A 12,131-nucleotide genomic window follows, 5' to 3' on the forward strand; every position below is an offset into this window, starting at 1 on the left:
TGCATAGAGCAGAAACCATAAAATGAAAATTTCTGGTTGACATGAACGTTATTTCGAGAAACAGTGGTTAATTACAGCCCATTTCATTTTCATAGAATGGCATCTTTGATTTAATGTTGGTCTGCTAATTTGAAAATGATCAAGTATTAATGATCTTGGTAGACTAGATCCTTTTTAAATACTGCCATCACCATGTTTATTGTTTTCGCAAGTCCGAAGGGAACACTGTTGTGACGTAGACAACTTGTCAATGATATTTTATGGCGTGCGGAGGTATTGAACTTTTTAATATCTTTTCAAAAGAGACAAAGGAGGATGTAGGCAACTGAATCCATTTTTTTTCCGTCTGGACTTTGTTCATTGTATGCCACTATTGGTTCAATTTAGCGAATATGAAAACAGAATGCTGTCACAGTTTCAGTAGACAAAAACTTTTTTGTGTGTGTTTATTTTTCTGTAGTTTTGAATGATGTATTAATTTTGTAATTTATTACCATTGACTTATTTATTGAACTTTAGTAAAAAAAAAAACAATTAATGTGAATCATTAGCTCAAAGGAAATGTACATGTAAAATGTATTAAAAAACAAAAAGCGTAAACTCTGCTAAATTAATGTTTTACAATTAATTTCAAGTGATTGATTTATACATACACTACATTGTCATACATTATAATTTGCATATTGACATGTGACAAAACCATTTTAAACACATGTAAAAGTATCAATGTGAGGAGTTGTCTTTCATTGAGAAGGAAACTTTCCATTGAAAATTTGATGAGTTTCATTTTTAAAGCACCAACAGTATGGTCAAAATGTATTGATGATTGTCCGCTTGCGTCACTATATACTAATGTTACTTTATGCTAATGGCTTAACACTACAAAAATAAAACTTCTTTGTATATTTTATAATAGTTTTCTAATATTGATTGATGAATCAAATTTTAAAACACAAAGGAAAATACTGAACAATATCAAGAAACATTTTTATAGTTTTAATGGGCGCATAATTTTAAATTACAAGATTTCACAACTGTATGTCGCTGACTGCATTTGGTTGAGCATCATATTGTATACGTTTGTATTCTCTTGTGCTCTATTGTCCTGTTTATAGACACTTGGTTATGGAATTAAGAAGACAGCTTGGCATCTCCCGGGGGATGCAGGCTTTATAGATCATCATTGATTAACCCTTCATGAACTGTGTCTAGCTTAGACCAGCCATCATCAATATCCAAGTATAATCTAGCATATCTGTCTATAAATTTGTATTAAATCTGGAAGATATGTTCAATATAAATCATATCATAGCCATCCATAGAGGCATGTTGGTGTTACTGTTTTTCTCATCAAAATTTATGAGTATACTGAGTATATAAAACATTGAAAAGGTCTTCAAATGCAGAAAAAAAGAACATGATTTACAAGGGTTATGAATACATTGCTGATGTTATAAATATTTGTTTTGAAAGTGATTTAGAAGTCGGTATTACAAACGAGGGAACCACGAGACATCGACTGGATGTAGTTCTATTCCATTCTTGCCAAAACTAGTAATAAAAGAAACTATGTTAATTTAGTTAGAGAATGGTGCCAGGCTCATTTATTGTATTTTAAGTATTTACTGGGAAATCAATCAACTCGTGCACCTAGTGAAAACCAGGAGAACCAGCATCCATATCTTTACTGTTAAAGTTTTTTGTTAAGCCCGCCTCTATCTTGTGACAGTCATTAACAACCCCTTCAACATCCACTTGATAGACAATAAAACTTCACATATCTGTGCACAAGTTTACTTTTAATTGCACGTATTCTCCCATAAATGTCTACCTCCTATATATAAACTACATCCTAAATCCTACCCTCACATTTATGTTTCATAATTTACTGCTTTTTGAGTGCCTATTACTTGTGTATAAGAAAAAAACAACACTTTTTGTTCCATCTTTTTCTTTCTATTTCTTGCAAAATTCTCTAATGTCAACAATAACATACAGCTAAACAAATTCAAGATTTTCCCACATTTAAGGTGTAAGTATACTTATAATTAGAAATCTGCATGAAGTTTTTGAATTCACTCAATATTAAAGCCAAATTCGCCACTGCCAAATTTTGTACTCTGGTTTCCGTTAGAAATTGGTAATATGTATTAGCCCTACTTCATTTCAAAAGAAATTGAAAGGAGCCTTCTATTACGAAGCAGCTAATGAAACAATCTTATCATCAAATCTTTGCCATCTAGGAGTGAAATTAGATACAGCTGTCAATAATTAAAAACAGCCATTGTTCATTTCTTTCATATTTCCAATAATTTTGCTAACCAAATAACTAAAACTGAGTTTCGTGCTTCATTAACTGATAGGAAATGAAAGGATACAATTTTGAAAATGGATACTCTTGTAGAGTGGAGATAGAAAAGTTAGGAAAAGCTCCCATGATGCAAATCTGAAGATGTTAAATAAACATGGCTGTTACACAGTGTTTGTTTTGTCAATTGAGCTGGTCATTTTGACACTGACCAGTTAACTGGACATAGATTACGCACAGATCAGGTGCCGAGACATGGGTAGTAATGATAGCCCTTGTCAGTGAAGGTGATATCAACGTCCCATGGGTGACTGCCAGCCGTCACAGATTCCTGACTTTATGGGTTTTTAAATCAGCATACAGTGTACATTATGGATGTCAGAAGAACACTTGATACATTGGTCAGATTTCTCATGAACTTGGTGAAAGTCATTTTCAGCAATCACAGTCAAATTTGACAGGGAAGGGTCTGATAATTGTGTCCCTATGAAGCAATAAATACTTAAGTGATTTATTTATAAATACTTAACTGATTTCTTAGAAGACTGTAAAGTCTCAATATTATAAATATTGCATATTGTTATGAATGTGAAAATTCATTAAAGATTCTACATAAAGTTATTGAATTTCTGCACTGTAGTAAATTAAATATTTAAATATTCTATTCTTATTAGTTATTGTACTCATTATTTTGGTTAGTTTTTCTTGTGAAGGAATGTTGGGGTGGGGGTGTGTGTTTAGTCCTTGCTTAATGAGAGTACAAAGATATTTCAATTTATCATTAATTCGTTAATATTGAATTAATTTCAGCACAGAGTATAATTTCTAAAACTATTTCATTATTCAATATTAATCCTTAGGAATTGCTAGTGTTGGCTTGTTCCAAATCCTTAATGTACTGGCAATAAAATAATTAAGCGGTTCCCATTTATTTAATGAGAAAATCTCTTTAATACCTCAGTTTTATGTCTTCCTAGTCAAGAATATTATTTGTATAATGACATGTAAGTCCTTTCTTCATGTAATAAAATTCTCTTAGAGATCACCTTTTTCTATTAATAATGATGACCTTGACCTTGGTATGACAGGTTTCCGAGGTAATTATTTTAATTAACTTTAAGATCACTGTGACTTCTCAACAATCTATTACATTACCTGCCCCCACCTGTTATTATTCAACCTATTAAATTTATGTCCATTTGTCCTGAATACTCCCTTGTGTTGACCAAAGGTCAACAACAATTGACCACAATGATAATCATCATCTACAAACAAATAGGTATCAAAGTAATTTTGACCCATTGAGCTTAGACTGATCATAGAAAGAAATTTGAAAGGTCATTTAGGTCAACTGATTCACCTAGATTCAACTGATAAATGTATTTGAAGTGCTGAAATTCACTTAATCCCCTACTGAAATCTACCCAATTTCTGTTAAAAGATGACATAGACTGAGGTTGTTGTAACATACATGTAAATAGAAATACCTAAATGAGAACATTAACTTATTATGCAAGTTATAAAACAAAAATAATGCTTTATTTAATGTGTATAATGTGTGTAGAAATTAAAGAAGACCATTGCTTTAGATGATTTAGACTTATTTATCTTACATGTCATTGTTTACATACTTCTCATATAATTTTCTTACATTTAAAAGTTCACAAATATCTTATAATTATAATATTCTTATATTTGATAGTTGACATATATTTCATAAAATTTTCTTATATTTGATAGTTCACATTTTTACTCATATCTCATATAATATTTAGATATTTAATAGTTTACACATATAACTCAAATAATATTCTTGAATGTAATAATTCACATATATCTCTTATAATATTCTTAAAGTATATCTCATATAATATTCTTATATTGAACAGTTCACATATACCTCATATAATATTCTTACATTTAATAGCTTATGGTAAGGGTTAGATATCATATATACTATTATTTTTTTCCCTTTTGTCACGGTCAAATTTGTCAGTAAAAGCTGTAATGTTACCGAATGTTGATTTAATTTTTGCAAATGATTTGGATAAAGGAAAATGTTTCATTGCCAAATTTAAATGCTATCATGAAAAGTTTAAGGCACTTTTACTGATAAATATTTTGATCCTGAAAATGTTTTTTGTGTATCTCAAGGTTGCATCAAAATTTGATGAATCAGGTCCATTTTTAAGTAAACTTTTTGACTGTGAAAAAAAACAAACTACATGTCATTCTAACCAAATGATGAAATCCTATTTTGAGTTTGCATTAATTTGGATGAAGGACAGGGTTGTTGTTGTGCTCTCCCCACCTCTAGATGTCCGTATGTTTGCTCAGTGTGTGAAGCATGCCCGTGAATTTCGGCAGGTAGAAGTGACCATCAATAATAGTTGACAACAATACGACAGTTATTCTTGTAAATTTCCATATTTGGCCGACGTTTGAAAAGAATGAAGTTGCAAACCTTTTAGGTGCGGTGAAATTTAAATATGCCCGAAGAAAGGTATTAAATGAAGCTTGAAAAGGACATCGAAAGGTTGAAAAGGGACATTTTCTTGCCTTTCAGATGTGTAATTTAGTAGTGACTATCCCCTAAATGCTCCCTAAATGCTCCACTACAAAAGGGCAACAATTAGTGTTGGGGCGCTGATGGTTATTTGGATTTGATTGAAATTGTAAGACAATAAATGTCATTGGGTGAATGGGTAATTGGAAAAGTGAATCGTTAATTGCAGAATAATGTGAGAACCATGGGGTGTCTATTTCAGAGCTCAATGGTGTGGTGCTTGACCACTCTCTCCATCTTTCACCATGACACTAGACACTTGGTATTTTATGGCCCTAGCATTTTGTTTAATTTATTTTAGGATTTTTCACTCCAAGCTGGATAGTTTCAGAGTGCAGTTAAACTTCAAACATTAAAAAAAATGAGTTTACATCATATATTAAAATAAAACCTATTCAAACTTTCTCTTTTTCTCACTCTTGTCCCCAAAGAGTTTCATATTTGATTATATTAAAGTATCTACAGGAAATATTTATTCTCCGAGATATATAAGAGTATGAAATCAAGTGAATTTATTACATAATTATTATTTGTAAGACATAAATATTTATAACAAAATTTATAAAATTACTAGAATAGCATAGCTTCACATTAAAATCTTGTCCTACTTAAAAGAAAAAGGATAAAAATAGCAACAAAAAAAAAGTTATAAACAAATTTTTAATAAAACTTTAAAAAAAAGTCTTGAATGATTCCTTGGTCTTTGTTTTAATGGTATATAAGTCTGGTTTAGGACTTTTTCAAGTGACATTTTATGATACTTGTGATGAGTTGGCAAATTACTAATATGTAATAAAATTTGAATGTCATTTTGGGGTCTAGTGATATTTAAATATTTGTTTATTTCCTATGATAAGGAAAGAAGTTTGCAAGTTGGCTTGCAATAAATGTCAGTTTTAATGGTTTTGTTTGCAGGGTTTTGTCAGGTTTATTGTACAGCAGACTTTACAGGCATGTGCAAAACACACTTTACAGTAGAGCTACACTTTTTTTATAGCTTTAACACTGATCCTAGGCAGGGAGAGAGAAGACTTTTCATAGTTAAGCTCTGGATCTAGAGACAAAATGGTGATTGTTTTAAATGTAGTTGTTTATTATTTTAAAATTATTACAGAAGAAAAAAATATATAATGAAATTGAAATCGGGTATTTAAAAAAATCATACTGGCCGCTTTGTGAAGTTTAAGTTACAAATTTCTTTATTTATTTAGATTTATCCTTAGTAAACTAAAGTGTTTAATCAATTATAAACAATTTCTATTTTCTAAAGTCTAACCTGATTACACTATAAAAATTAAAAAAGCCCTCTCAATTTTTATGTTCTTTATAGAATAATTTAAATAAATCATGATGTACATTGCAAATAATTTTAGATAAAGAGTTATGTCCCTTTATGATTAATTCTTGTTACATCAGAGAGTGGCAGTATTTGAAATGCCTTACTGTATCTCCTTTGAAAAGTTCTGATAAATTGGTATTTTCAAAAGACATTTTGAAAATTTTATGAACTGTTGAGATAATAAGATCATTTAAGGACAAGCTTGGTTGTCAAGTTACATTTGTCATTTTGTCAGGCAGGGGCCGGAGTTGACAGAAATATTAAAGCCAGATTGTTCATATGCAAGTCAATAAAGGTAAATAAAACTTTTTGATCGTTGACATGTTAAGTTTTATAAAGAATATTGTCGGAGATTGAGATAAATTACCAATATACAAGGCGTAGGTGGCTCAATCCTGCTTGACTTTGTGAGAATTTTTCATTCATAAATAGGGGAGATAATCCTGTATTTATCACGGGTGTCATAGACAGCTAACTGGGGGTCAGGTGCTAGTGACAATACAGATCCACCTTAATCTTCACGCTGGTACAAATAAAGATTATGTAAGACAATTTACTGAATCACAACATTAGGGATGACAACAATATTGACATGTGTGATGAGTAAGAAGTTTAGTTATAGCCTGTCAAATCACATGACATCCTGCTTCATTTTTTTTTTTTTTTTTTTTTTTGAGAAACAAAAAAAATGAAAGGCTTTATTCTATGCCCCTCTTTGTCTTTATTGAAAGTATGAAATAAAAGTATCATCAGTCAGTAAAGAAATAAATGTTTGCCAATTATTTTTTTTACTTCTACAAAGCAAGAGGGGTTGCTTTAATTATAGGTAACACCACATGCGCTAAATAGCATCAAATACTTTATTTTGATTGGATATTTACATTTAAGTTATTGTTCGACAATCTGTTGCACACAATGCACATCTGACACAGGTATAATATGCAAATATAAGAAAGAAATAAGCACTTACAGTTAAATGTTGAAAGAGCCACGCTCTCATGATATTTGTAGCAACTTTTGGAAAAATGCCGCGTTTTTTCTGCCGTTTGGGGTTTCTATCTTCACAATCCTCATCGGCAGTGCCTTCGCCGGAACCAACACTGTTGTCTAAACAATCTCCTGAAAATAGAACAAATTCATGCATGATTTCCTTCAAGTTAAAATAAGTAAATTTAGTAATTTTTCTTAGCAAATTACATTTTTATAATCAAGTTCTTAACGCATACCTGAATTGCTTCTTTTAGTGACTGTGAAATATCCAAACAGAATATTTTCGAACATTTTCTTAAGTTTTTTTTCAAGTGATGCTCCCCCTTGAGATTTGTTTTATGTAAATTACCTCCCTTTATCCACAGATTACGGCTGATTTGAACTTGTACAAATTCCATTTTTCAATGTATATTACAAAACTGAAGTTAAAAGCTATTTTAAAGAACATGAAAATCGAAAAAAAAGTAGTTCCAGTTGTTCTGGTGTAAACATTGCCGCTGATGTTTGCTTGATGTTTTTCTGAGATAAGTTACTTGACTCCGTTTAGGTGATAGGGCTTGTTAGATGCGAGTCTGATAGTGGGATCTGTTAGGCTTCGGCAGTGACCTGTTTTCTTACGTCAAAAGTTCACATCAACACGTTTCTGCAAGGATCACATTACTAACCCATTAAATTTGATAATTACGATAAAACATGCTGGAATTTAACTACGTTTTAAACAGATGCCCATGGCAGTTTACTCAGCTTTAAAACTTGGCGGACGGAAATGTATACTATTTATCATATTCCCTGAATATTCGCCAAAATATCTTTTCTATTCATTCTTCTCAATTTTATTTTAAGGTAAAGTCATAACGTTTAAGATCATTTTCAGCTCGTAAAGTTGAATGTGAACAAAAGCGAGGGATCGCATTACGTATGTATAGTCTGAAGAACCAGTAAAAACCATGAAAACTAACACTAATTCAGCTTTAATGACTAGATTTAGTTTAATTTGATATGTATCGGAATGTATCTAGCCTAATGTGACAGACCGACAAACCCTCAATGTCGGACCGGATAACAAAAGAAATGACAAGTTTATTTTTGAATACTATTTGTGTCAAAGTTTTTTCTGTAAGTTAAGTATTTTCACCCATAGCTGAGATTTTACTCAATAAAAATGATGAATATCAACCAGTAGACAAAATTGGCCACAATGATTGATGGGATAGCCATTTCATAATAATATTTTTCCAATCATCTACAGAATTCAATTTACTGAAATAATTGCAAGCGACCAATTGCAAATTAATTACTGTACTCCACTGCTAATGCTGACTGGCTTTTTTTTTTTTTTTTTTTAAAGTTGTTAGTTATTATTTTACTTGATTTGAACAATTTTCTTTTCCTAACAAGGTAATGTATATCAATAGCTTTAACTCTCTTTCTCCATTATTATAATTATTGTGTAAATATTACAGCAGTTATTTTCACTTTTGGTGTAAACTATTTCTAAAGCCGTCTTTTTAAATTTTGGCATTAGTTCATTTAAAAGCAGTTATTCTATAATGTATCATTAACGGACATGTACATAACTGTTTTGTCTACACCATGTGAGCAGAAATTTGACAAAAATTTAAAATAGGCGTAAGTGAATTGGTGTAATTCAGATCTTGTTGTTGATTAGGGAAGAGGGGTAATACAATTACGAGCGGTTTCAATTGTACAGTGTCTATATCGTGGAACAGCAGGTGTACAATACAGCCATGCTTACTGTCGATTTTTGCCATATATGGTGTTTTTAATTATGATTGCTCAGAATTAGTATGGATTTTGGCATATGGTTACTTCTTTAGGTGATATTAATCTTTACAACAAACGTAATTTAGCCAAAAAGTTGAATAGCAGAAAAAAATTTCCGAGGGGAACATTTTTATACATGATTGTACACAGTATTTGATAGAAAAGAGTGTCACAGACATTTTATTTTAGTGTAATGTAATTCTTTCTTTTGAAAAATATGTCTTATTATTATCATTTGATTGTTTCGGAATAAATATGAAAAAAATCAAATCAACATTTTTACATGAAAATAGCAAATTATTTCTTTGTAAGAGCCCAGACAAAACAACCTAATTTGGAAAGAGAGAAAAAAAAGAGAGAAAACAGCTAAAAAGTGTGAAGATTGTAATGAAAATTTGTGATGGAACTTCCCCTCTCTGATTATTTTATTTTGCTCAGAGATTATATTTTCTGATTATTTAATTTTGTTTAGAGATTATTCGGCTCAGAAAGATTTTCCAGTTCAAACAAAAGTTCTCTTTAGTGCCATGCTTCGTTTACACTTGTATTGAGTATTTTAATCCCTCATTAACCAAGGCCTGCCTTGAGACATAACACATGAAAAACACATTTTTCAAAAGAAAAATATGAAATATTAAATACAGCCAATTTTCTAAATAATTAATAAACTTTTTCTTCGTTTAACAGTAATGCAATGTGAGTCAATGTTTTCATTTATATAACAGAATAACATTGTCAAAATGAAAAACTTAATATTGAAAAAAAAAATCACTTTTCCTTATAAAATATTAAAATAGCGTTTGACAGATAATGGTGATAAAATCTGATGATTAGTTTTTAGTTTGAATTCTTTTTTTCTTTTTTTTTATCAAAGTTACATTTTTAATTGAAATTGGTTTCAAATTTTTAATTAAAACATTTTTAATTTGTTAAGGGAAAAATAAATTTAAAAGAAAAATTAAAACAAATAAAAAAGTAAATGAAACAAAAAAGAACAATGACCGATAAGAAAGAGTGTATTATCAATAACTTAGATAACATTTCATATTACTTTTCTTGTTTTCTTCATTGCTTTTCTGTTGTTTTTTTTTTACTTGAATTTATTTATAAAATATCGTTTGCATGTATAATATCGATGAATGTTCTAATATTGCTAGTTAATGTAATACTGGAACAGCCAGTCTAGACGCATGATTGTCATTTCACCTGCAGACGGTAATTTCCTCAAACACTAACTATTTCTTACCAAATGATCATTTCCTCGTTTGATTTTTTTTCTTTACTGGTGATCTCTGATTTACTGAGACAGGAGACTGAGCCTGTTAGATTTTATTTGATTATGAAATACAACTGTTGTGTGTACATAAGAAACGATACAAATATTAGCCAGACTTTATATATCACAAATATAGATTTGAAGCCATGGTGACTGTCTTCTACCAATGCACCCTTACCAGAACCTGTACAGTCACCTAGCTAAAAACCTTGTCATTATCAAACTAATTTCTGTATAAAAATTGTAAGAAGATTTTCAAAACTGGCAGCTTTATTAATTACAATAACGGTTTATATTTTAACAGAATATAAACAAGTTACATAAATCTTTTTAAAATGTTTTATTTGTTGATTTTTTATACTTTATTTTCTTTTGTTTACAAGCACATAATTTCAATGCTCTAAGCCCCTTTTTAAAATTATCCTTTTGTTCCATTTTTACTTAATCAGAATTTATTTATATAAATTTTTATTGTCCATGTAATTAATTTTATAATTTGAAAAAAAAAAAATGAATAAAAATTGATTTATTTTAATATTAAGAAGTACGACACGTCTTGTAACAGGAAATAGATAATGTAGACAGATATAGAAGATTTAAGTTACATATTTTCCTCTGTTCAGAGGCCACTTTTGTCTTTTCTTTACAAATATATGTAAGCAATATTGATTTAAAAAATTTATTTTATGGCATGAATAATATAAGTTTAGAATTTGAAATACATCATTAAGATTTGTACCTTTTTCTTCCTGATGATACTCCATTGATCACTGTATCCAATTTGGTTCAAGAAATTTAAATAATGTAGTCTACTGTTATTATGAATATTTTAACATTTAGACCGCAGAACGGAGAAATGAATGTTTTTAGTTGTCGCTACAGACATATATGCTTTATATACATTATTGTATCATAATCTGCTTTAACTAACATTTTCCCTAATGATGTAATTATAGCACACAATGGTGACAAGAGGATTGGAGCCCCTGCTCATTACCAGCGGACCCATATTTCACCACTTCAACTCTTCTGCTTGTGACAGGCTCAGTGGATCTCGCGTGGGGGTCCCAATACTGTCACATCCAGCAAGAGAGTCATTATCCTACCCCCAGGGGGTCAATAGCATTAAATATCACTCTACATTCCATACAGTCAATGGCTGCAGAAATTGCCTTTTTCGGTATGTTTAGTGAATATTTATTGTTGTTTTTCTTGCCTGTACCATATGAAACCAAAGAATTTCAGCTATTTTAGTTTTTGAATGCCTTTTGACCTGTGAAATCCAGAGGTGCATGCTGGGTAATTGCACATCTGATTTGATTGGTTTATTTAGAATGCATTTGATTATTACCGAAGAAGTGAATTGATCTTTAAAATAAAACTGGTTTTTGAGGAATATATATTTAAATTTTTCTGTAATTTGTGAATGAATTAAGTGTGTCAAGTCAGCAAAGAATTATGGGTATAATCATGTTAAGTACTAGGCTGACACAGACTGGGTGAAAAGTTCTCGGCCCCCCTGACAGCCCAAACATTGATTGTAACACCCTAAATGGTCAGTTTTAGTGAGAAACGGACAGCTTTATATGAAAATTGTCCATATTTTACTCCCTGTAGCCCAAATCACCTATTTAACCATAGTGTCCCATTATATCTGATGGCAGCTATAGTTCAGAGGAGGAAAAAAATGGCCAATACAGAAGAAAATTACTGCCCATTTCACGCCATTGATTAAGATTGAAAAAATGTTTGAGTTAATTTAAAGATTTTTGTTGGAGTGTTTCTTAGCATGTAGTTATTTGGCTGTCATTGTTTTTATGAAAATAAGAGGGTGCCAAGTCTTGATGGATAGGTTTCGTCTCAAATG

General features: G+C 30.5%; 1 protein-coding gene and 1 long non-coding RNA gene across 3 annotated transcripts in view; one reads left to right on the top strand and one right to left on the bottom strand.

The window, feature by feature from the left end:
- LOC132738218 (homeobox protein Meis1-like) overlaps nt 1-12,131 on the bottom strand; it is a 126,364-nt gene that overhangs the window by 48,011 nt on the left and 66,222 nt on the right. For both annotated transcript variants that reach the window (XM_060725684.1, XM_060725690.1), the window contains one exon: nt 7,184-7,332. In XM_060725684.1, the coding sequence (XP_060581667.1) occupies nt 7,184-7,332 (149 nt within the window). The remainder of the gene's footprint in view (nt 1-7,183; nt 7,333-12,131) is intronic.
- The window catches only part of LOC132738235 (uncharacterized), an 83,751-nt gene that overhangs the window by 47,616 nt on the left and 24,004 nt on the right, over nt 1-12,131 (top strand). The window lies entirely within an intron of this gene.

Source organism: Ruditapes philippinarum, unplaced genomic scaffold (assembly GCF_026571515.1).
Source record: "Ruditapes philippinarum isolate M1 unplaced genomic scaffold, ASM2657151v2 ctg327_1_1_1_1, whole genome shotgun sequence".
Lineage (NCBI taxonomy): Eukaryota > Metazoa > Mollusca > Bivalvia > Venerida > Veneridae > Ruditapes > Ruditapes philippinarum.